This window comes from Pipistrellus kuhlii, unplaced genomic scaffold (assembly GCF_014108245.1).
Source record: "Pipistrellus kuhlii isolate mPipKuh1 unplaced genomic scaffold, mPipKuh1.p scaffold_m20_p_5, whole genome shotgun sequence".
In the NCBI taxonomy this organism is placed as follows: domain Eukaryota; kingdom Metazoa; phylum Chordata; class Mammalia; order Chiroptera; family Vespertilionidae; genus Pipistrellus; species Pipistrellus kuhlii.
Genome location: NW_023425551.1, coordinates 5,937,763 through 5,964,037, shown reverse-complemented (window position 1 = coordinate 5,964,037; position 26,275 = coordinate 5,937,763). Strand labels below are relative to the sequence as shown.

General features: G+C 39.3%; 2 protein-coding genes across 3 annotated transcripts; both read right to left on the bottom strand.

Moving 5' to 3' along the window:
* Position 1: 1 nt before the first annotated feature.
* LATS1 (large tumor suppressor kinase 1) lies at positions 2-22,709 on the bottom strand. 2 transcript variants are annotated; one of them, XM_036414866.2, is made up of 7 exons: positions 22,368-22,709; positions 21,362-21,509; positions 11,565-13,078; positions 8,337-8,919; positions 2,438-2,620; positions 2,160-2,266; positions 2-798 (listed from the first exon to the last, which is right to left on the bottom strand). In XM_036414866.2, the coding sequence occupies exons 1-7, from the start codon at positions 22,707-22,709 to the stop codon at positions 289-291; spliced, it is 3,387 nt and encodes a 1,128-aa protein (XP_036270759.1). In that variant the 3' UTR covers positions 2-288. The 2 variants fall into 2 exon arrangements, with proteins under 2 accessions (XP_036270759.1, XP_036270760.1); XM_036414867.2 differs by lacking the exon at positions 2,160-2,266 and having other exon boundaries at positions 618-798.
* LOC123651334 (cuticle collagen 2-like) lies at positions 22,679-26,275 on the bottom strand. The gene is made up of 2 exons (XM_045572732.1): positions 25,726-26,275; positions 22,679-22,881 (listed from the first exon to the last, which is right to left on the bottom strand). The coding sequence occupies exons 1-2, from the start codon at positions 25,976-25,978 to the stop codon at positions 22,868-22,870; spliced, it is 267 nt and encodes an 88-aa protein (XP_045428688.1). The 5' UTR covers positions 25,979-26,275; the 3' UTR covers positions 22,679-22,867.

Genomic DNA, 26,275 nt, shown 5'->3' with positions numbered 1-26,275 from the left:
CTTTTAAACAAAGCATACTTTTTTTTTTATTATTTTCAGTACTTTAAGTACCAGGAACTGACTATAATATTCAGTTCATAATTTACTTTACAATTTTTTTCTAAATTACTGATTATAAAGGCTGGAATAAGTTAACATTTTAAAAGAATTTTCCATAATTTAGGAACATAAAATATTGTGCAGAGCACACAGCTCTGTCACATTTGCATAATTTTACACTCAGAGCCTAAAAACTCCCTGCATTTCAGGCCTTTTTGCAAATCCTCATTATAATGATTTCCTAGTGTGTTAAACATACACTAGATCACGATTTTTGATCTCTGAGCCTGTGTGCTGATCATCTTCATCTGACTGTTGCCCTGAGCCTTGCGAATTAATATATTCATATTCAATAGGCTTTGGATAATTATATGGGTAGCCATTGTCATCAAAAAACCTCCTAAAGGTAAATTCATAAAAAGCATGTTCAGGGTGCTTTCCATTTTTATACCATCCGTTGAGAGTGTCATTCACATTTTCTTCCTCTTTATCATCACTCCATAATTTGTCAGGATCAACAGGATCAAAATTTGATGTATCGGTTGGGTGTGTGATTTTAGGAATATATGAAGCAGGTTGTTGTCTCAGGTCACTGGAGAAATCAATTGTTTTAAAAAATGGATGAGCTTTTATTTCATCAGCACCATTCTTGCCTAAGCGATCATCTGGTCCTCGGCAAAGTTTGATTATAAGATCAGAGGCTTCAGGACTCAATTTAGCTTGAGGAGGAATGTGAAGAGATGTTTGCCAGTTGATAACCTTTAAAGAATATTTTTTAAAATTAGAAGGGAAAAGATAATTAAGTCCAAAATTTTCTCAAAATTTTATACCAAAATTCTTACCGAACTATTTGTAAATTTTTTAAAATATATTTTTTATTGATTTCCGAGAAGGTAGAAACATCAATGATGAGGGAGAATCCTCAGGGGGTCAAGCCTGCAACCAGGTCATGTGCCCTGACTGGGAATTAAACCCTTCAGCCTACAGGCCAATGCTCTATCCACTGAGAAAAACTGGCTATGGCCTACTTATAAAATTTTACAATAAATTGCATGGTATTTAACCTTCCTTACCTTTAATAATGAATCATTGGTGGGAAATAACCTTTCCTCTCATCCCCTCCTTTTCACGCAACTTCATATTAGAAGACTCACTATAAGTTTTAGCACTACTTGTAGAAATGACTTTCTACTGTGCCTCCCTGTTCTATATATTTACTTGTATCATAATATCTCTAATATTCTGTGGTTCCTATTTATGCCTGTGCTCTTCTACTACAGTATAAAATTCCATAAGGCTATGTATTTTTATTTGTCTTTGTATTTCCTAGTGCTTGCCAAATTGCCTGACACATAATAGATGTTCAGTAAATACTTATTATGGTTTCGCCGAAACCGGTTTGGCTCAGTGGATAGAGCATGGGCCTGTAGACTGAAAAGTCCTGGGTTCAATTCCGGTCAAGGGTATGTACCTTGGTTGCGAGCACATCCCCAGTGGGGGGTGTGCAGGAGGCAGCTGATCAATGTTACTCTCACATCGATGTTTCTAACTCTCTCTCTCCCTTCCTCTCTATAAAAAATCAATTTTATATATATATATATATATATATATATATATATATATATATATAAAAGAAAGTGAGCTGTAAAAAAAATAATAAAAATAAAAACATTTTTGACAAAAAGGTACTAAAGATTTTTATGAGAATGAAATATGAGTACAGTTTATAAATGAGGGAGAATATAAGAGTGTGATGAGGGGATGAAGGAGATTAGATAGAATCCATGGATAGAATCTTAGTGGGTTCCTATATCCTTTCAAGTTCATTCATTTAAAAATTTTTTAATTGATTTTAGAGAGAGTAAAAGGAGAGAAAGACATCAATTTGTTGTTCCACTTATTTATGTAGTCATTGGTTGACTCTTGTATATGCCCTGACCAGAGATCAAACCTGCTTGGTTTAATAGGACGATGCTCTAACCAACTGAGCTACCTGGCCAGGGCCAAGTTCGTTCTTTAATTCCAGAATAAGATGCTCTACATATCAGTAAAGAACTGATAAACATCTGTAATGTAAAGGACTTTGTGACAATTCTTTTGGTATAGATTCTATACCTTACCTTCATTTGTGTTTCTAATGGTGTTTGTGCCAAAAAAGGAGGCTGTCCCACTAACATTTCAAAAAGAATTACACCAACACTCCACCAATCACATAACTGTGTATAGCCTAAAATAAGATACCAAAGTTATAGTTACTTATAAGCACTTCAATTAATATAATCATAATATTAAGCCACCAATTATACTATAAAATTAACAATTTTATTATAAACCTAAACACTAAGCTCTATTCTAATCAAGTTTCAGCTGGAGATTGTTTATAAAACAAATATTTCACCTGTTCTTAACAACACTTCAGGTGCAATATAATTGGGAGTTCCAACCAAAGAATGTGCTAGACACCGCTGGTGCTGGCGTGCAGCTCTCCGTTCTAGTGGCTTCAGTCTATCTCCACATCGACAGTTAGAAGGGTCACCCCATTCATTACTGAAATCCATGCTATCTTGCCGTGAATGGTCACCTATAAAGTAAAAAGAAATAAAAGCAGTAAGAACAAGAGTAAACCACGAGTCTGTTTAATTTTTTAGCATCATGCTTTATAGTTAACAACACTCGTCCCTTATGACAATGTATATCAGATCACTGATGGTGTTTATTAATGACTACAGCTAGTGATGAAATGTTACATTAAGAAAAATTAGCCCAAGATTCATAAATGTATTCAATGTTAAATGATGACAAAGTCAGGAGTAGGTAGGATTAAGAATCTGTTACTCAGACTGCTCCCCATTACTACTCTGGACAAAGTTCTAAACAAATTAGATAAGTGTTTCATTCATTCAACAAGTGACAGTGGTAAGAAAGACAGGGTTCTCTAAGGCAGCTTCTCTGTAGGGAAGAAACACAATAAACAAATATGTAAGAAACAGGACTTTTGGTCCAGATGGTGGCATTGGTAAACAGTACTCCCACAACCACATCAAAATTTATAACTAAAAGCCATCATTCAGAACCATCTGAAATCTACCTGAATGAAAGTCCTACAACTTGGGCATTAAAGAAGGAGCACATCAAGACTGGTAGGAGGGCCCTAACCGGTTTGGCTCAGTGGATAGAGTGTCAGCTGTGGACTCAAGGGCCCCAGGTTCAATTCCGGTCAAGGCGTGTACCCTGATTGTGGGCACATACCCAGTAGGAGGTGTGCAGGAGGCAGCTGATCCATATTTCTCTCTCATCGATGTTTCTCTCTATCCCTCTCTCTTCCTCTCTGTAAAAAATCAATAAAATATATATTTTTAAAAAGACTGGTAGTAAGCGCAGAGATGTGAGGAGGACATCTCGGGAATCTTGCTGGTCCCACATCCATGTGTGGTAGTTTAAAATTGGGAGGGATATCTTGGCTTTAGAGGCTTCCCTGAGGACCATGGAATCACTGCCCCACACCAGGTCACTAGTATAAGGTTCCAGTACCGGGAAGAGAAACTGCCACAAATTCTGGCTATAAAATCCAGCAGTGATTGTGGCTGAGTGACATGGAGACTGCAGGAGTCCTAGGCAGTTCCTCTTAAAGGACATAGTATGGGACTTACTCAGTCTCACTCTGAGGTCCAAAACTGGGCAGCAGCTTGAAAAGAATGTGGAACATTCAGGGAGGAATGAATTTGTCTTGAATCAGGTTAAGAGATGGAGGGACAGTTTCCTCCCATACAGAGTGTTCCTTTGCTCAGTCCTCCCTACCATAAAGATGGCAGGCTGCGCCATATTTGAATCACCATCATACTAGCTTACACTTTTCGCCCCACCTGGTGATTCCTAGACCCCCACCCCTCCCTACTTACAAGCTCACCCAAGGCATTTCCAGTGGCTTTCCCATACACTGGCCTCTCTTGCCTCATGCTTTGAACTTTCCTAAAATCTCTCAAACAGCAGCTGGCATCAGCGTGCCCAGTCTCAATAAATGGCCCCAGGCCCAGCACTAGCAGCAGCCTACCCTGGTTCACAGCTTGGCATCTCCTGGGCACCTCCAAGCTAAACACAAGTAGCAGCCATCTACAGATTGCTTTGTAGTTCATCCTGGGTGTCCACAGGCACAAGCAGAGGCTGACTTTGCACCTCCTGGGAGACCTCAGAGCCAGTGCACCCAATGGTCAACTTCAACCATGCCACATTATAACCCTACCACTTCCACAAGTAACAGATTCTCAGTGAGCACCAAAGCTCCACTGAAGCAAGTCCTACTCCATAGGGTTGGCTCCTGCACAACAGCTCTTTCACTATAGTCACAGCTGGTCCACAGAGCTGATTGGCCGAGGGGTAAATCCCTCCTAGTGACACCAACATCAATCAAAGCTCAACTACAATAGGACAGTGCACTTGGCTCACACTGGGGCACATCTGGAGTGCCCAGCTCAGGTGACTGGTGAGGCTGAGACATACCAGATTATACCAAGTCTAGAGACATACCAGATTTACCTAATACAGGGAAACAACACAGGGAAGCAGCCAAAATGCAGAGACAAACAGGAGAATGAAAGAACAGGAGAAATCTCCAGAAAAAGAAAATGAAATGGAAGCAATAAAACTACCAGATACAAAGCAATGGTTATAAAGACGTTCAAGGAACTTATGAAAACTTCAAAGAACTTAGTAAGAATTTCAAAGAAGTTAGTGAGAACAGCAACAACATAAAAAAGGACCAGCGGAAACGGGTTTGGCTCAGTGGATAGAGCGTCAGCTTGAGGACTGAAGGGTCCCAGGTTCGATTCTGGACAAGGGCATGTACCTTGGTTGCAGGCACATCCCCAGTAAGTAGTGTGCAGGAGGCAGCTAATTGTTGTTTCTCTCTCATCGATGTTTCTAACTCTCTGTCCCTCTCCCTTCCTCTCTGTAAAAAATCAATAAAATATGTTTTTTAAAAAAAAGGACCAGACAGAAATGACATGTATACTAATTGATATAAAGAATAATTTATAGGGGATCAACAGTAGAGGATGCCAAAATCAAATCAAGAGTTTTGTATACAAGGAAGCAATGAACACCCAATCAGAACAGCAAAAAGAAAAAATGCCAAAATATGAAGATAGTGTAAGAAGCCTCTGGGATAACTTCAAGTGTACTGACATTCATATCATGGGAGTACTGGAAGAAGAGAGGGAGCAAGAAATCAAAAACCTATTTTTAAAAAGAATGACAGAAAATTTCCCTTACCTGGTGAAAGAAATAGACATACAAGTCCAGGAAACCAACTGTCAGCTGGTTTCTCAACAGAAACTTTGTAGGCCAGAAGGAAATGGCAAGAAATATTCAAAGTAATGAAAAGCAAGAACCTACAACCAAAATTACTCTAGAATAGGGGTGTCGAACTCAATTAGAGAAGGGGCCAAAATCTAAAATCCAGCCTAAATCGCGGGCCGAATGGTTTACTGAACAGTCATAAATTGTCATTGGGATGGAAACGCAGCGGAGTGCAGTGATGACAGCGCGGTGCGGGCCACATTGCAAGGCCTGGCGGGACGGATTTGGCCCGCGGGCCTTGTGTTTGACACATGTGCTCTAGAAGGTCACAGGACTTTAGAACTGAAGGTCAGATAAAGACAAGGAAAAGCTAAAAGAGTTCATCACTACCAAACCAGTATTACCAGTATGATATGTTAAAGGATCTTCTTTAAGAAATGAAAGATAAAAAATATGAAAAATGGCCCTAGCTGGTTTGGCTCACTAAATAGAGCGTTGACCTGCAGACTGAAGGGTCCCAGATTGGATTCTGGCCAGGAGCACATGCCTGGGTTGTGGGCTCAATCCCCAGTGGGGGTGTGCAGGAGGCAGCTGATCGGTGATTCTCTCTCATCATTGATGTTTCTATCTCCTTCTCCTTCTCCCTTTCTGTCTGAAATCAATAAAAATATATATTTTAAAAACTGATTTAAAAAAAGAAAAAGAGCCGAAACCGGTTTGGCTCAATGGATAGAGCGTCGGCTTGGGGACTGAAGAGTCCCGGGTTCGATTCTGGTCAAGGGCATGTATGTTGGTTGCGGGCATATCCCCAGTAGGGGGTGTGCAAGAGGCAGCTGATCGATGACTCTCATCGATGTTTCTAACTCTGTATCTCTCTCCCTTCCTCTCTGTACAAAATCAATAAAATATATTTTTTTAAAAGAAAAAAAAAGAAAAAGAAAATGGCAATAAATGCTTATCAACAACTGAATCTAAAAATCAAAATAAATGAACAAGGAATATTATGAACAAAATAAGCTAATGAATAAAATAGAACCAAAGGCATGGAAAATGGAACAGACTGACAAATCTAAGAGGGAACGGAGGGGACAGGAAGAGATTAACCAAAGAACTTATAAACAAATATGCCTTACCTATTGGACACAGAAAATAGAGTGGTGAAGGCCTGGGAAGAGGCGGGAACTGGGTGGAAGAAAGCAATGGGGTGGAAAAAAAGGGGGACATCTGTAACACTCTCAACAATAAAGGTTTAAAAATAAATTTAAAAAACAACAACAAACAGTGATGCATGCCATGTTGAGAATCAGCTGGGTTGATGGGACAAATTGAAGTGACATATGTAAAAACCAAATAGAAATCAACCATTTAAAAACTAGGGCAAGGCATTCTATTACAGAAACAACAGTAACAGAGAAAAGAACAGTGTAATTAAAAAAGAGGAGAACGATAGGAAATGGAGTGGGAACCAGTGCACATGGATTTTGTAAGCAAAAGATGTGGTTTTCCTTTTATTCCAAGTACAGTGAGAAGACATTGGAGAGTATGAAACAAACAAAAAATGATAAGATTTGATTTACATTTAAACCAATAATGGAGGACAAAAGTGAAAAGAAACCAGTTAAAAGGCTATTACCCCAAGTATATAGTTTAACATACAAGTTAAGCTTGGTAACTGGGAAGGCTGAGCCCAATCACTGATGGTAATAGTGGTGATAGAGAAAATTTCAGGATATATTTATAGGTGGAGTAAGCAGGACATACTGATGAATTACAAGTAGAGTGTATGGGGAAAAAAGAATCACGTAATGTTAACTTTGAAAGATCTATTAGAAATCCATGTGAAAGGGAGACACCATTTCTGGAGAGATCTGGAAGTCACTGACATGGAGATGGTAGTTAAAGCCATGATTAGATGATATCAGCTAGAAAAATTTTTAAAATTAACCTAACTGTAATGTTTGATTAAAACACAGTTTATATACTCTGAAGATTTTCAACCAGTAGACTGGAATAGAGGCTAAAAATCATATTTTTAAGATGAACCCCAAGTAATTCAGGTGAATCTGGAAGACATTATATTACATTAAGCTGAACATTAAAGTAGGTTAGGCCGAAACCGGTTTGACTCAGTGGATAGAGCATCAGCCTGCGGACTGAAAGGTCCCAGGTTCGATTCCGGTCAAGGGCATGAACCTTGGGTTGCGGGCACATCCCCAGTAGAGGGTGTGCAAGAGGCAGCTGATTGATGTTTCTCTCACATCAATGTTTCTAACTCTATCCTTTTCCCTTCCTCTCTGTAAAAAATTAATAAAATATATTTTTACATAAAAAATAAAGTAGGTTCAAGTGTCCCAGTTCTATCCATTTACTGTCAATCTACTGTTATTCACAGAAGGCTAATATTACTTACCTCAGAGGATTGTTCTAAGCATTAAATTAGAATATATGTAAAGCACCTAGTCATAGTAAGTATTCAACAAATGTCAGATAGACTTACACTTGAAGGGATCTTGGTGAGGCACTGTGGTGTAGTAGAAATAACATGGGCCCTGTAATCAGACAAACCTGCGTTCAAAGCCTAGCCCTTACACTTATTTTCTGTGTGACCTTGGGCAAGTTACTTCATCTAATTCAGCTGTCGTTTCTTTATTCTGTCTTACAAGAGGCCTGGTGCACAAACTCGTGTACAGGTAGGGTCCAGCTGGCCCATCTCCATGGGAACCATTAGACTGGACCAACCGGGGGGAGGGGTTGAGGGCCGTTGGCCGGCCCCACCCCCAATCAGGATGTTGATGGCTGATTGGGGGCAGGGCCTGACAGGGCAGAGGGGGGGGGGTGGGGGCAGCAATCAGGGACCAGATCAGGCTGGTTGGCTGCCACAGTGCATGTCATGGCCACTGGTCATTCTGGCTGTTACGCCTTTCCAGTTGCTGGGCTTTTATATATACCGATTGCATTAATAAATCATAATAATATATACAAACTTTTATGATTTTACTCACCACTCTGGTAGTACTTAGAATCATGTGTCCATCTGAAGCCAGTGCAGAGGCCAAAGTCAGTCAATTTAATATGACCATCACGATCAATCAAAATGTTATCCGGTTTAATATCTCTATGAATAAAACCCATTTTATGAACACTTTCAACTGCACAGGTAAGTTCTGCAATGTAGAATCGTGCCAGATTTTCTGGAAAGATGCCCATTCTAATTAGTAGGCTCATCATATCACCCCCAGGAATGTAGTCCATTACAAAATATAAATTGTCCTTATCTTGGAATGAATAATATAGACGAACTACCCATTCATTGTCAGCTTCGGCCAGGATATCTCTCTCAGCTTTAACATGAGCAACCTGATTTCGAAGTAGAACATCTTTCTTTCGAAGAGTTTTTGTTGCATATAATGCCTTAGTATCTACTTTTCTTGCTAGACAGACTTCACCAAATGCTCCTATTCCTAGTGTCTTTATCTTCACAAACATAGACTTGTCCATTTTAGCCCTCTTAAGACGGATGTAATTAGACTCTTTTTGGCAAAGCATCTTTCTCATTTGATCCTGGGCTTCTTGGGATAATCCAACCTAGTAGGTAAATAAACTATATGTTAAATGAAGAATTATTCTCTATACAAAATATTAAGAAATTGCTTGGAAAAATTCAAGCATATATTTAAAGGTTAAGTGCATACTTTTTAATAAAGCATGTTAGAAATCTAAAATATATTTCAGAGAAAAATCAATTATCAAAAGTGCAAATTAAGGGATAGTTAAGAGGATATAAAAGGTGAGTATAAGATCCTACTGTTGAGAGCAAAAAGATGATACCAATGGTCAGCTTTCTACTCTTCTCTAATGTACTCAAAAAAATGTTCCCAATGTGCAATAACCAAACATCTGTTCACATGCATCCTCATCTATCATTTTATGCATATTCATTCCAAATTACATGATTACTTTGCCTTCATTATATTCTTCTCTTTGAAAATATCTGGTCCTCAAATACTCTTCCATTTTATCCTTCATGAAAAGAAATTCCATTTCAAGTTCATTTATTCTAGAAAATTAATGTATTAAGAACAGAAGAATATCTTCTCTAACCTAACTATTCAATAATAGTCTTTCCTTTATCTTTCTCAAAGCATTAGAATTAAGGGTAAGACTCACAGCCATAACTAACACAAAATGTTAAGAGTTTTTCCTACTTTATTTTTCTTTACTGTTTTGTTTTAAACTAACAACTTATATGGTTACAGGGTAGTTTGGAACATTTCAAAGAATAGGCCGAAACCGGTTTGGCTCAGTGGATAGAGCGTTAGCCTGCAGACTGAAGGGTCCCAGGTTTGATTCCAGTCAAGGGCATGTACCTTGGTTGCAGACACATCCCCAGTAGGGGGTGTGCAGGAGGCAGCTGATCGATGTTTCTCTTTCATTGATGTTTCTCTCCCTCTCTCTTCCTTCCTCTCTATAAAAAAATCAATAAGATATATTTCTTAAAAAAAGAATACTCAGTGTGACTTAAGATTATTTTACACAGGTAAAAACCCAAACCAACTTCTAACTAGATATGAAATACCTAGATTTAGAAGGAAAAGTTTATTTTTGGCTAGCTATTAACTAATGAAAAGTCTAATTCTAGAAATGTAAGACTAATTAAAATATAGCAACCTCATGCTTCTGTTAGGATGTGTATTTGCATGCAAAATATTTTAAGAAGGGTGGCATGCCGGTAGTATAGAACTGTTTCTCTTAAAATCTTACTTGCCTACACAGTAATGGAGGCTACAGAAGTCAGCAAAGCTTCCAACACCATAAAAGTTTAAATCAGCTATTAGTGAAAGTGAAGAGGAAAAAGGAAAAATAAACTAAGAAAATACATACAGACAGACTTTAGTAAGAAATCTTAAGAACTAAAATATGGATAAATCATATAACCATGGTATTTATCTAACAAATTCATTTTATAGCAGGAATTACAACACTGTGAAATCAGATTTAAAGAAATAATTTTTTAAAAATGGCTTTCTTAGATTGTGTGAGGAAATTTCATTAAAAATTTAAGCTTCTTGCCGAAGCCGGGTTGGCTCAGTGGTAGAGCGTCGGTCTGCAGACTGAAAGGTCTAGGGTTCAATTCCGGTCAAGGGCATGTACATTGGTTGCGGGCACATCCCCGGTGGGGGGGGTGCAGGAGGCAGCTGGTCAATGTTTCTCTCTCATCGACATTTCTAGCTCTCTCCCTCCCTTCCTCTCTGTAAAAAATCACTAAAATATATATTTTTTTAAATTTAAGCTTCTTGCTGAAACCAAGAAGCTCAGTGGATAGAGCAGCGGCCTGTGGACTGAAAGGTCCCAGGTTGATTCTGGTCAAATGCATGTACCTTGGTTGCAGGCACATCCCCAGTAGGGGGCGTGCAAAAGGCATCTGATAGATGATTCTCTCTCATAGATGTTTCTTACTCTCTATCCCCCTCTCTCTTCCTCTCTGTAAAAAAATCAATAAAATATTTTTTTTTAGTTTTTTTAAACCTCTTGTGATAGATGCAAGATTAAGAGTCAAACCTTTGATAAAAATACATGTACTAGTGAAGGCATCTATATGGAATCACGATAAAGATTAAATTTATTCTGATCTCGTTTTAAGTGGACTTTAATAATTTCAGCACATTTTTCCAGTACATTATAATAATGAAATTAGATGGGTAAATAACTGGAAGGATATGTCTCTGACACTTTCAAATAAGACCACAACCTGGAGAATAAAAACACAAGCTCAAAATTACTAAATAAAGGGGGGCGTGGCAGGCTAAAAAGGCTCAATTGGGGGAAAAGGAACATATGTAATACTTTCAACAATAAAGATTTTTTTAAATTACTAATTAAAAATGAACTTTTATAAATGTATCAAGAGATGAGCCCCAATTATTTTTAAAAATTGTAAGAAAACATGTAAAACCTAAAAGATAACACATTTCAATTTCCAATTACACCTAAACCATAAATTATATTTTTAACTTATTAGAAGAACTTTATTATAGGAATTCAGAGTAAATCTTAAAATACTAAAATGAAATGCTATAATTAAAATCTTTAATGTTTACTGACTTAAATAGCTGATAATATATTTAGCTACAAAAAAAAGAAAAAGAAAAAGACTGAACCACCGTATTTTAAAATAAATGCCAAGGAAATAGATGATCAGGTATAAAAATGGACATTTTAAAAGGTTTTACCCGCATCATTTCATTCTCTAATTGTTTTTTACGATGTAGACGTTGCTGATGAGATTTGAGAACATTTTCTACATGTTGCTCCATAAAGAATTTAAATGCCTGAGGAGAATAACTTTGAATACGAGATTCCCTTCGCTCTTCATCTTTCTTGTTTTTCCTAACGGTGATAGGTGAAGTTGTAATCTGTTTCTTTTCTTTATCCCCACTATCAACATTTTCATAATTTTTTTCACCCTCATCTTCCTTGGGCCCAGGTGACTGGTCCTCTTTGTTAGATTTATTGATTGATTCATACGGAGGAACAGATGGGTTTTGGTGTAGCAGATGTTTGGGATAAGGTGGCGGTGGGCCTTGATAATTTGGAGCTTCAGCAACAGGTGACATAACCGTCATATTTGAAGTGGTACCCTCAGAAAAAGGGCTAGGTTGAACAGTTTGAATTGGCTGTGGTATCCAAGAAGGATGAGTAGGTGCTAAAGCAGTCTGTAGCTCTGGTTTTAATACGCGTATGCTTTTCACAGGTTGTTGGATTGGAGCTGGTGTAATTGCAGTGACTGTTGTGGCTGAAGGCTGAGAATTAGCAGCATGACTTGTTCTGTTTCCTAGTGGGTTATTAAAAGAATTTGACCTCACTGGTATGTTAGGTTGCCATGTAGGGATTTCATGTCCAATGCTTGGGGATGACTGGGCTGGAGCTGAAGATGACTGAGGCCACGTTGTTTGAAGTCCAGGAACACTAATGTTATAAAGTTCCATATTATGACTATTTCTATTTGGCACCATCATAGATTGAGGAATATTTCCATTTGTATATGAAGAAGGAGCAGCAGATCCCCCCGGTTGTAAAGCAGAAGGACTTTGTCCATTACTAGCTGGGGTCAGAGGATACGGAGGGGGTGGCTGCCGAGTCACTGCACCAGCAGGGACATTTTGGTGTATCATAAAATCAGTTTGACCACTACCATTCTGAATTCCGGGTCTTCCTGGTGGGTAGTTAAATTTGTTAGAACTCTGCATGATGATTGGTTGTCTGCCAACAGGAACAGAACTAATGACTCTCTGTCCCTGATTAGGAGGATTCATTGGGGACATGTTCAAAGGAGGTGGAGGATAGCCCTCCTGCCAGGCTCCAGGTGGAACAGGAGAGATTCGAGAGATTACGTATTCCATATTCCCAGAATAGCGCTTTGTTTGAGAGTTTGGTTCCCACGAGGGGGGAGGTGGAGTTGTACCTCTTGGAGGAGGAGTCTGGCCTCTCGGGGGTGGTGGAGGAGTGACACTCCTTACTTGAGGAGGCGGTGGGGGGTTCACTCTCTGTCCGTTGCTAGGGTGAGCTTGAGCAAATGCTGTGATACCAGATCCTGACAAAGGTTTTCCTACATCTGTTTGTGAGTTGGGACTTTCGGAACGATAGGCCCCACTTTCTCCTAGTGGTGGGCCATGTCTCTGAGGAACTAAGGATTCTTTAGAACCTTTCCAGCTTTGTCTGCGGTTAACTGATTGTTGCACACTCCCTATGATCATAAAACAGAGGGGGGAAAACATTTTTAACTTCTTATTTTTGAAAAATTTAGCTTGGAATTCTGACACTACTACATGATAATTCTCTTTCCAGTCATACAAATCAGGGAGGCAAAGGGGGAACTATGAGAACATCTGTCATAGAGTCAACAACAAAAAAAGAATTAGAAAAATCAAATTTCAGTAAGTGGTTTTATTTTTCCTTTTAATATTGTATTTTTGACTAGACAATATATTCTCATAATTCAAAATTCAAGGTACAAAGAAATACGCACTTCTGTCCATAGCCAACCAGTTTCCTTCCTTGAAGGTAACCAATCTCGACAAATATTTTAGGGATACACAAGTAAACAGTATACTTCCTATATATTATATAGTGCCTTGCTCTTTTCATTAAAAAATTGAAGATTCTGCAGTAGCCAGTTTAGCTCAGTGTATAGAGCGTCGGCCTGTGAACTGAAAGGTTCGATTCCAGTTAACGGAACATGCCCGGGTTGTGGGTTCCATGCCCTGTGGCGTTTGTAGGAGGCAGCCGATCAATGATTCTCTCTCATCACTGCTGTTTCTATCTCTCTCTCTCCCTCTTCCTTCCTCTCTGAAATCAATAAAAATGTATTTTTAAAAAATTGAAGATTCTGTATCAGTATATAGTTTCCTTACTTTTAAAAATGTTATTTTTTTTACTGTATAGATATACCCAAATTTATTTAATCAGTTCCCTTATTGATGGATATTAAGGCTGTTTCTAGTCTGTTTCTTTACCAAAAAAAAAAAAAAAAAAAAAAAGCCACGGGAAAAAAATTTCACTTCAGCCTCACAGATTTTGCTCAGTACACCAAGAGGTTGATTGCTATAGCATGTGCCCAGCAGAGGGCGTGCAAGAAGCAGCCAATCTATGTTGATGTTTCTTTCTCTCCTCCTCCCTTCCTCTCTGTCTAAAATCAATAAAAACACGTTCATTAAAAAATTTCATTTCATGCCCTAGCTAGTTTGGCTCAGTGGATACAACAGGGCCTTCAAAGTGAAGGGTCCCAAGTTCGATTCTGGTTGTGGGCTCAATCCCTAGTAGGGGACATGCAAGAGACAGCCGATCAATAATTCACATCAATATTTTAATCTCCCTTCCTCTCTGAAATCTTTTTTTTTTTTAAATAACATTAAAAATTTTTTCACTTTATAAACTATCAAGAAGTGGCATTAGTGAGCCAAACATGTCCATTTGTAATTTTGTTAGATACAATAACTAATTTTAAATACATTTCAATAAGGCTTTTGAAACAAAAAACCCAGCAGGGAATTATTACACTAAATAAGGTATGGATTTTACAGAGTCTCTCTTTAATGGAATTTCCAAATAAATGAGTGGGCAAGAAAAAATATGTTACAAGAAAAGATACTTAAAATGGTCTGATTACTTGGCAAAAGATAGATATTTTATATATAAAGAAAGTTGTATAAAAATAATATAAATTAATACAATCCAGAATAATTAAACATTTAAGTGTTAAAGATGAGGAAAAAAGATAAATACTAGGAAAAAACAAGTGATCACTGAATAATATTAGGATACTTCTTTGCAAGGTCTTTCCAAGTCTGACAAAGGTAGCGAGCATACAGTAAAATACTAACAGATGTAAACATATAAAGCACTTATCACCATTAAAACAAAATAAAACAGAAACATCCACAAATTTGAAAAGTTATCATCCTGGGAGAAAACATATCTAATAACACGTGAGAAAAAAGTAGTAAATGATCCGAATATAGTTTATTTCATGTAGGCTGGCCAGCATCGTGGGTGGGTCTATGACTTCAGAAGTCATCACTCTGGGCAAGCTAGGTACCGGTAAGTCTGTGACCACCTTCCTCAGATAACCAGCTGAGACTAAACATACACCACTCACAAAGCGTTTACCAATCAAAATGTAAGACACTGCAACCCTCAAGTAGACTACCATCCCTGCTATTCTAATTTTCTGCCACACAACTGCCTTCTAGACATGTTCTGCTTTAAAACCACCAAATGCTCCTATGTCCCCAAGCTCTGCTCCAAGCTTTCCTACCACTCCTTACAGCTGGTTATCTTCTGCTGACACTCCTTTCAGCCCTTTGCAGTGAAAGTTTTCATTAAAAGTAAATTGGCTAAAATGAAAACTCTATGTCTTTGCTCTCCAATTATGCTTCCAAATCATCACTTTCATTTATATATATATATATATATATATATATATATATATATATATATATATATATATATTTTTTTTAATCCAGCTTTTTGGAAATCCATGCCATCTAGGAGGCCAAGTTCATTTCTCTTAATGAACTCTTGCTTGTTTGTCCCCAATCACCCGTAACTCTGGTCTACCCTACGCCTTGCCAACATTCCATAACATCCACATGGACAAATCATCCTTAATCCTCACCTCTGTTTCTCCATTCAAACTCAAATATCACTCCCAAGATCACATTTCTAATTTTGATAACATCCATATGTTTCTTTCTCAAAATCAGTAATTTAAGGTATATACCCTAAGTTCTGTTTATTCCTACTACAAATATTCTTCAACTTCATCAAGACCTATTAACCTCCTACATCATCAGTCCTCTTTCCTTTTTTAAAATATATTTTTATTGATTTCAGAGAGGAAGGTAAAGGGAGAGAGCAAAAGAAACATCAATGATGAAAGAGAATCATCGATGGCTGCCTCTTGCACGCCCCCACTAGGGATCGAGTCTGCAATCCAAGCATGTGCCCTGCTGACCGGGAAGTCTGAGAGTAATGAAGCCATGGAGCGGAGTTTGGAAGGAATGAAAAACCACTAAAGACAGAGAAAGAATGTGCCCTGATTAAGAAATTAAATTACCCTTTGGCAATATCCTGAACTCCCTTTATCTCTCTTACTTATTTTGTACTTGTTTAGTAAAGCTCCAGTTATAAATTATTCCTGCTAAAGAAGGTGATGTTAAGAGCAGATTGATTCTACAATAAATTCATGATCAGCATCAACTAAATGTCTCAGAACTGCCAGGAAATCCTACTATTTCCTTTTGTCTTCACTATGACTCTTGCCAGTCTCCTCAAATCACCTGCCCCATTCCTCTCCCATCACTCTTAGCAGATGATCTGATTTTTCTACTTCAGAGAAAACTGAAGACATTGGAAAGTAATTCCGTTATCTTACCTACATAACCTAAGCCAATTTGCCCATTAGAGCAAGAGGGTTGTTTCGCTTCCTTTGTCAAGCTAATAAGCTCTCATTCCATGCTTTGGATCCTTTCTTCTGGATTCTCAAGAATCTTACTTGATTCTTCTCTCTTGAACATTTAATGTCTTTTTAATATATATATATTTATTGATTTCAGGGAGAGAGAGAGATACAAACATCAGTGATGAGAGGGAATCATTGACTGGCTGCCTCCTGCACATCCTCACTGAGGACTGAGCCCACACCTAGGCATGTGCCCTGACCGGGAATCAAACTGTGACACTCAACTTCTGAGCCAGGTCAGTCAGGCTTATATACTTAATTTCATGCTTTTAACTAGAATCTTGTAATTATCTTTTAAACTTGCCTAAGTCTTTGGTACTAAGAAAAATAATAAGGCTCTCCATCCACTCCAATATAGACCACTTCCTCAAAGACTTATTTGGTGCTGGTTCACAAATAGATATTGACATGATAGAAGATAAGTATGGAAGCTGAGAATAAGAATTTAGAGATTTACAGAAATTTGACAAAGTAATTTTATGCTGTTAAAATGTGGTAATGAAATATTTGGATTTATATTTGGCGTGTCATTTAAAATTTAAAATTTTCTAATAATTCATTGGTAATGTATTTTATAAAATTACTAATCCATAATAAATTAAAAATGAATAAAAAGATCTTCATCACAGATAGGAAGCACTATTCTTGCTAATGTCCTCACTCTATCTTCATAGAAAAATTTTCAGATTTGTTTATACTTGAGTTCTTTTTACTTCATATCCATTTATTACTCAACTCACAACAATTTGAATTATGCTCCTATGACTAAACAAAAATAAGTTACTCATGTCTTATGAGCTGCATTGTGCCCCCCTAAAATTCAGTAAGTTCTGGTAAGCCTTAATCAAGTATGACTGGGAACTTATGAGGAAATCTGGACACAGAGAAAGGCACCAGACACATGTGTATGCAGAGGGATGACCATGAAAAGACCCAGTAAAGATGGTCATCTGCAAACCATGGAAAGAGAAACCCAATCTGCTGTCTCTGTGACCTCGGACTTCTGGCCTCCAGAACTGTTAGAGAATATATCTATTATTTAAACCACCCAGTCTTTGGTATTTTGATATAATAGTCCTAGCAAACTAAAATACCACATCATTAAAGTCAACAAGGTACTTCCTAGTTCTCACCTTGGTCAACCTCTTTCCCTCCTCCCCCTTCTTTAACATGCTCTTCTGTAGGATTTCAAGATACCTGAAACCATATTGGTTTTTTAGCTCCTTTTTAAAGGCTTATCCTCTTCTATCAGCTACAAAGCAGTAAGCTTGGTTATAGTCCATATTGTCACTTTTGTCTGTTACATCCTTTAGGTGACCTATGTAAGGCTAATACAAAAAAAAAAAAAAAGTATCTAACTAGCTTCCTACTGACATCTTCACTTTGAGCTTAACTCAAGCTCATGTCTACAACCAGACTTATGCATGATCTTTCTCCCCAAATCCTGTTCTCTCTTAGTATTCTTTCATAATGTAGTGTATCACCATCCGTTTTCCACACCAAAAGCCTAAGAGTCATCCCTCTCTAGCATCATCGCCCATATGCAATCACCAATCCTTGTCACCAATACTCTTCCCATTTCTCTTAATTCATTCACTTTTCTCCACTGCCATTGCCCAGTCCAGAATACCTCCATTTCCTGTGAACTGTCTCTTATCAAATCTATCCAGATACCATCTCTTGCTGTCTCTAATCTGTTCTTCCGTCCCCTGCAGCCATGTTTTAAAAACACAAATTTAATCTTGTCATCACCCTACTTGAAATGTTTCCTTAACTGCCTACTGCTCTTATGATAAAATCAATACAGTCCTTCTCCAGTCCTATCTCATACTTTTGTTGTCAGTGCTCTAACCACTTTCTTCAAATGTGGTATCAAAACCTGTCAAACAGGCCAACCCTAAGGATATTCTTCCTCAATAAAGTCATTCCCTTGTCTTTCTTCAGATATTGGTTCTATTATTAGTTTCACAGGAAGGTTTTCTCTTATCTCCTTGATTACATTAAAAAAAAAAATCACTCTATTATAAGAGTCCACAGTACCATGGAACTCTCTCTCTCCCCTCTTCATTCACCCTTTTGCAATTACTAGTGGCCCATTGAGTGAAAATTCATGCACAGTAGGGGGGTCCCTCAGCCCGGCCTGCCCCCTCTCACAGTCTGGGAGCCCTCAGGGTAGGGAGGCAACCTGGCGATCAGGGGAAAGGGCCGCCCCATCACACTCCTGCTGCTGCCACAGCTGGCAGGACAAGCCTCGGGTGGCCCTGGGAGGAGGGGGCCAGCAGTGGGCAGGTGGGGGTTGAGGGGACTCTAGAGGCAAGTGCGAGGAGCAGCCGGACCCACCTGGGGGCACGCGGGGCTGAGGGGACTGGACAATGCCATCTTGTGGCTGTGGGTGCCACCATCTTTGTGAGGGCAATTATGGTCAATGAGCACATTCCCTCTATCAGATAGGATAATTCCACATGTATTTGATCTTCCTTACTAGAATGGCAACTTCATAAAAGGGCAAGATCTTTATACCCAATGCCCAGCAATGGCATGAAACAGTTGCTGATCAATAAAAATGTGCTGAATGAGAGAAAAATTGAATAATAAGGCCTCTTATCTATCTACCTATCTATCTAACCAGCAGCCAACCTCCTCAGCCCCTCCCTCCAGCCAACCCATCCCTGATCAGGCCCCAATCAGGACATGCCGGCCAGCTAACTCCTGCCATCTCCTCCTCCTGAAAGGCCCGGCCCCCATCCACCCCAATTGGGGCTGGGCCTGCCAGACCCCACCTGTGCATGAATTCATGCACTGGACCTCTAGTAAATTAGTACAAAAACACACAAGATTAACAAAGAATTAAAATGCCAATTCAAAAATAACATATAAACAATGTAAAATGAGACAGTATTTCCACAGCCATTAAATATACAAAAATGAGCCCTGACTGGTTTGGCTCAGTGAATAGAGCGTCACCCTGTGGACTAAAGAGTCGCAGGTTCAATTCCAGTCAAGGGCATGTACCTTGGTTGCAGGCACATCCCCAGTGGGAGGTTGTACAGGAGGCAGCTGATAGATGTTTCTCTCTCATCAATGTTTCTAACTCTCTTTCTCTCTCCCTTCTTCTCTGTAAAGAAAATCAGTAAAATATATTTAATAAATACATACATACATACATAAACATACTGCCCTGCCAGTGTGGCTCAGTGGTTAAGTGTTGACCTATAAACCAGTAGGTCATGGTTCAATTCCCAATCAAAGAACAATGCTCAGGTTTAGGGTTTGATCCCCAGTGAGGGGTGTGCAGGAGGCAGCCAATCAATGATTCTCTCTCTACATTGTTTCTATCTATCCCTCCTTTTCTCTGAAATCAATAAAGATATATTTAAAAACAAAACAAAACAACAACAACAAATCCTCTATTTGAATAAAACAATTTGGATGGCCCATGGAGTTCATATTCTTTTTTAAAATAATAATACCTAAAATTTACAATTATAGGAATTCTCATATTAAACTGATTGGGAAAATATAAGTTGGTAACATCTTTCTGACAGCAAAATCTAAGAGAAGCCTTAAATTTCTGCAAGTTTTAAAAAATTTAACAAAATCATCAGGAATGTACAAATATTTAGGAACAATGCATTTATAATGGGAAAAAAGATAAATGTCAAAATTGAGAGACTGGTTAAGTAAAATACGTGATAAATCTATTTTAATGTATCTAAATATTAAAACCATTCCATTTAATAACAAGGAATGTTATGCATGGTATATTAAATGAAGGAAGTAGGTTTCAGTATGACCCATTTTTTGCTTAAACAAAAGAATCAATATACACAGGTATAAACCTACCCAAGTTTTCCACAGGAAAAAAGACTAAGAAACAAAACACAACAAAATCTTGTGGGTATAAATAGTGTTTTCTTTTTGCTTAATACTTTCTAAATGTTCTATGATAAACATGTTTTTACTCTTAGAATAAAAAATAGTTTGAACTATATTTGTGGTTAAAAGGAATATTTCAACCTGTCAGAATGGCCAACATCAACAAGTCAACAAACGACAAGTGTTGGCGAGGTTACGGAGAAAAAGGAACCCTCGTGCACTGCTGGTGGGAATGCAGACTGGTGCAACCACTGTGGAGAACAGTGTGGAGTTTCCTCAAAAAACTGAAAATGGAACTCCCTTTTGACCCAGTAATCCCACTTCTAGGAATATATCCCAAGAAACTATTGGTAGAAACACCAATCAGAAAGGATATATGCACCCCTATGTTCATAGCAGCACAATCTACAATAGCCAGAATTTGGAAACAGCCTAGGTGCCCGTCAGCAGATGATTGGATCCAAAAACTATGGTACATCTACACAATGGAATACTATGCTGCCATAAAAAAGAAGGAATTCTCATCATTTGCAGCAACCTGGATGGAATTGGAGAACATCATGCTGAAATAAGCCAATCAATGAAAGAGGAACACCACATGACCTCACTCATTTGTGGATGATAAAGAGCATTATAAACTGATGAACCAAAAGGTAGATATAGAGACAGTATATCAACAAGTAGATTGTCAAATTACAGCGGGGAGGGGAGGAAGATCTGGGGGAGATAATAGATCAACCGAAGGACTTTTATACATGCATATAAGTACAATCAATGGACACAAAACTCTGGGGAGGGAGGGGATGTATGGAAGGAAGGGAGGGGGGCAAAAAAAAATCAATAAAATATATTTAAAAAAATAAAAATAAAAAAAAATAAAAGGAATATTTCAGTTGCAATGTAAGTAATTTAGTTCTTAACTACTGCTGCCTATTAGAATTACCTATGGAACTTTAGGGCCATGCTCTCATTCATTTTGGTCTAGTGTAACACTGTAACATTGTTATCCTAATTTGAGACTTTCTCTTACTGTGATGCTTTTACCAACTTCTGAGACTAAAGACTTGATATACTTATATTTTAAGACAATGCTACAAAATAAAAGAGTAGGAGAAAAGTTTGATTAATCACCTGGTTTCAAACTGGCATTAATAGGTCTGGCAGCTGCTGTAACCATCTGTTCCCGTCGCGGATCTTGGTAACTCATTTTACTAATGAATTCAATTGCAGCTTCTATACTTCTGTTATTAGTTTTCTGAAGAGCTTGTATAACCATATCCTGATATGAAATTAAAAAAAAGAAACAAAATTTAAATCTTATAATTAATAAGAGGGAAAGAGCACTATGAGTTCCACTAAAAAATCCAATTATGAAGAACAGGACCCCAAATCATAATATTCATGTCCTATTTGTAAAACTACTATGAAAATCCATACATTTTCAAATTACTAAAGAAAACAAAACAAACTCTCAAATCCTCCAACTATTTAATATTTTCACCTCGATGTATCAATTAGTTGGGTTTTATTTTCTAGGCTTAACTTCTTCCAGGTAAAATCATAGCAATATAATTCTGATTACTTCTCATTCTTTTTTTTTTTCTTTTTTTTTAGTATTTAAAGAGAGAGAAAGGGAAAGAGAAACATTGATGTGGTGCCTCCTGTAGGGCCATTCCCCTAGTCGTGTTTCCCCTCCCCTTCCGCCCCCTTCACGCCCCAATCAGGAATCGAGCCTGCAACCCAGGCATGTCCTGACCAGCAACCTTTTGGTGCACGGGATGACACCCAACCGAGCCACACCAGCCAGGGCTATTTCTCATTCTTTCTTTCTTTTTTTTACTTTTTTTTATTTTATTAATTTTTTATTGATTTCTTAAAGAAGAGAGGGAAAGACAGAAACATCAATGATGCGAATCATTGATCAGCTGCCTCCTGCATGCCCCCTAGCCCCACAATGGGATCGAGTCCATAACCTGAGCATATGCCTCCGCCAGGAATCAAACTGTGAAATTGTGAACATTCTACTCGAATTCAATACACAAATTTGTATATATATTAAAAGAAACATTTAGGCAGGAAGTCACTAAAAATGTGTAATGTAAGAAAAATCCTTTCTTTTGTTTTTAAAAGTTCTTACCTCATCAAATCCAGCAGCTTGTAAATCTTGCAGCATTTGTGGATTAACCTCTAGAGTACTCCGACTTGTTTCATTTGCGAATGGTTGTAGCGAGTTTCGAATTTCCAGCAAGGCTTTATGATGAGTCCCAAATTTGGGTGGATTTCTGACTTGTCGAGGATCTTCAATTGATGTTTTACTTATGTTATGCTCAGCCTTTGCAGCATCGGATGGTTTGGATAAATTCCTAAGGGATTCCCGAATTTCTTGCAACATTTGCCGGCTGCTGCCAGTATAGTTACTGGCAGGAAAGGTCTTAGGCCTCATTTGTCTATATCCTTCTGGTTTTTCACTTCTCTTCATGAAAACATCTATATGTATAACCCACACAAAGTACTGTAAGGGCCACTCGACAGATTCAGAGCCTTCTCTTGAGCAAAACTGAAGAAGGTCCTTTGCAGAAGTAGCCAGGAATGTCAAACTTCTTTACTTCTTTAGCTAATTAACTTCTTCAAACTTCTTCAGATAATGAACCCTGTAAAAGAAAAATAAGTAAAAGCTATAAAGTGATTTACTGATAAAGCAATACCCTGAATAGGGAAGGTGGGGGAAAGGGAAGACACACTGATTTAGGAGGTGGAGTCCTAGGTTATAGTTCTGGCTCTATTATGGATTACTGCATGATCAAGGCAAATTTAGTTAACTTCTCCATGCCTAGGTCTTAATCTATAAAGTTACATAAAGTAGGTTATAATGATAAAAAATGATTTTAAGAGTGCTTTAGGGCCATAGCCAGTTTGGTTCAGGCTGATGTGGCTCAGTGGGTTGGAGTGTCATCCCATACGCCTAAAAGTTGAAATTCCCGGTCCCGGCACATACCCAGGTTTCAGGTTCAATCCCAGTTGGCACATACAAGAGGCAACTGATTGATGTTTCTCTCTCTCTCTCTCTCTCTCTCTCTCAAAATCAATAAACATGTCCTTGGCTGAGGATTAGTTTATATAAAAAATATAACTCACCCAGATGAGTTAACAGATTAAGAGGTAAGGTGGCCTGCCTAGGGTCATGTAGCCAGAAGGAGATCATATTAGGAATCGACTCCACACATCCTGAACCAGCCCAGAGTTGTTCTCATTATTCCTACATTTTGAGTTTCCTAAAAGCAGGGATTAAGACTCTCTATCTCTTTGAAGGGTACAAATATTGGATAGAGTGAATAGACAAAACATTCAAACCTTCATCAATTATGCAAATATCATAAATCCAAACAAATATAGTTGATATTTTGTCCAACTTAGGAAAAAATAGGTATCACGACCTAAAGAGATTTTGGAGGGTTACCTTGGGTTGAATTAGGTTTATAAGAATTATGGCTTATCTCAATGCTCTGACTAAAATCAGTTATGAGACTAGCAACAGTCATATGTACCGTTTCTTTCTTTGCAGCATAGACTTAGTTGTTTAGTCAGCAATATTCAAGAATCTCTGCATAATGTGGCATTTCTTTCAATTAGCTTTCTAAGAATTAACTAATCAAAAGTGAAGAGAATCACTATAATTTACCTTCATGTTGAAAAATTACTGCCATTTCTACTCAATAAAAAAGTTGTTCAATGACTAAATAACTGTTGTGGTTTACAAAAACCCTCCACTAATCTTAACATTGAGAATGAAAACTAAATAACCAGAGTTGGAACGATTCCAAGGCTATGTTTATATAAAACATCAAGGACGAGCATTTAAAAAATAAAAACTCAATCTATAGAAGGAAATCTACATATCATACCAAAAAAAAAATGCAGCAGTATTTTTTATTTGCTTTTAGAGATTCATAAGGCATGTTCAATAAATACTCAGGCATGGAAAGACTGCACTTTTCCCAGCATGTTCCACGATCTAACGTGTTTCCCCGAAAATAAGACATCCTCCGAAAATAAGACCTACTTACAAGTTTCCTTCTGAGTTAAATTTAAGGCATCCCCGAAAATAAGGCCCCCCAGGCTAAACATGAGATTTGGTCCACTAATTCTGAAAGAAATGGAGTCACAAAAAATTCGCCAGGAAATTCAGGAATTGGATTGTTATGATGATGTTCCAGATGATGATGACATGATTGACATTGAATAAATGAGTAAATTCTTGATACTGTAGGATTCACAGTTTATCTGGTTTGTGTTGACAACTACCGTACTACCGTACCGCATACAGGTAATAAATTTCCTTTATTTTCATTTAACAATAAATGTGTACCGTATTCTTCTTCATGGAAAAATAAGACATCCCCTGAAAATAAGACCTAGTGCATCTTTGGGAGCAAAAATTAATATAAGACACTGTCTTATTTTCGGGGAAACGGTAGTTTCTGGCAGTAGCAGCTGATCAGAGGAACACAATGCTACTTCTTTTGCTGTTCAATCAAATTTTTCCACCTGCCCATTTTACCTGTCAACTTACTAAAGGAAAAGAAATGAACTTAGTTAAATCACAAATGTAGATATCTTAGCAGAGAACATTCATTCTAGTTATAATTTCCTCTTCCTGGAGGAAATGTGATAAAAAAAAAATTTTCCCCCCCAAACTTCATAAATAATCCACAAATCCTGACAAACCTCATGATCTCAGGCATTCAAATCCATCTCCCAAACTGGACTGATACAATATTATGTGTGTGTGCAACTGCTATAATTTCCCTCTAGGTTTACGAGTCACTTGTACACGAGGACATCTTTTAAGCCATATTAACATATGGGTCAACAAACTTTAAGAGAACAGAGTTAGAACAAGTCGCCTGAGAGCCATTAACATTCAAGTTCTTCTTGAAGTTAAAATAAACAATGTTCCCTTAGTTTTCTCTCCTTCATTTTGTGTTTACTCCCACTCTCACCACCTAAAGACCCTTCCCACCTGTCCCACTCCTTGTAACCGTGAACAGCAACCTGGCATCAGGGTGGGCTGCACTGCAATGCCCAGGGTTTCTCCCAGGTGTGCCCAGTCCGGTCCCTCTAGTTGTCCGAGAGCCGCAGCCTTTCCCTGGAGTTTTCCTTCCCGACCACTTTCGCTTTCCTCCTCCCCGGCCACCGCCGCTGGGCCTCCAGCGGAGCGGGCTCGTCCCAGCCGAGCCTGCACCTCCCAGGCCGCAAAGCCTGGGGCTCTCCCTCCGGCCCGGCGCGGCCAGCCCTCGCTGCCCCGGGCCGGGCTCAGCTCGGTCCGGCCTCCAGCCCGCCGCCCGCCCGTCCGCAGCGGCCGGGGAGCCCCGCCAGCCGGGAGGGCGTGGGCCCGGCGGCCACCGCCCGCCGCTCCGGCCCCGGCCCCGGCCCCGGCCCCGGCCCCGGCCCCGGAGGAGAAAGTGGCCCCTGCCGCTACGCCGGCCGCGACCTACCTGCGGGGAGCGCGGGCTCCCGGACGGCGGCCGCGGGCCGCGGGGGCGCCGGGCGGCCGGAAGCCCTGCGGGGCCCCGAGGGTGCCGGCGGGCAGGGCGGGGAGAGGCGCGGGGCTGCCGCGGCCAGCGCGGCCCGAAGCGAGGGTCGCGGGGACCTGGCTCTCCCCTTAGCACCAGGCCATTGCCGCCGCCGCCATCTTGCCTTCCACTCGGTGTCGCTGCCGCAGGTTTCCCGGATGTGGGATGTGGGCATTTCCCGGCGGCGCTTGCGCGGGGGCCGAGGACTGGGGGCTTCTGCCCGCCGAGCGCGCCGCCCGCCGCCCGCCGCCCGGCGCCCGCTCCCCGGCCCGGCGCCCCGGGGACTGGCCCCGCCGGAGCCCACGCGTGGCCTGCAGCTCCCTCCCTCCTCTCAGTGGACTCTAAGGGTGAGAATAGAAGGAAGATGCGCAGCTCTGGCGCTTTATTCTCAGAAGGAAACAGCAGTGCGTTGCTCTCTGAAACCTCGTGCGGACAGCAGGGTTCGGGATTTTTAGAGGCTTTGAAAGAAAAT

Bases quoted from the DNA above. Each gene is read 5' to 3' on its own strand.
- LATS1 (XM_036414866.2), bottom strand. From the start codon at position 22,709: ATGAAGAGAAGTGAAAAACCAGAAGGATATAGACAAATGAGGCCTAAG. The intron at 21,510-22,367 runs GTAAGAACTTTT...ATTTCATATCAG, and splicing joins AAGCTGCTGGATTTGATGAG to GATATGGTTATACAAGCTCT. The intron at 8,920-11,564 runs GTAAAACCTTTT...TTTACCTACTAG, and splicing joins TAGAGAATGAAATGATGCGG to GTTGGATTATCCCAAGAAGC.
- LOC123651334 (XM_045572732.1), bottom strand. From the start codon at position 25,978: ATGCCCACATCCCACATCCGGGAAACCTGCGGCAGCGACACCGAGTGG.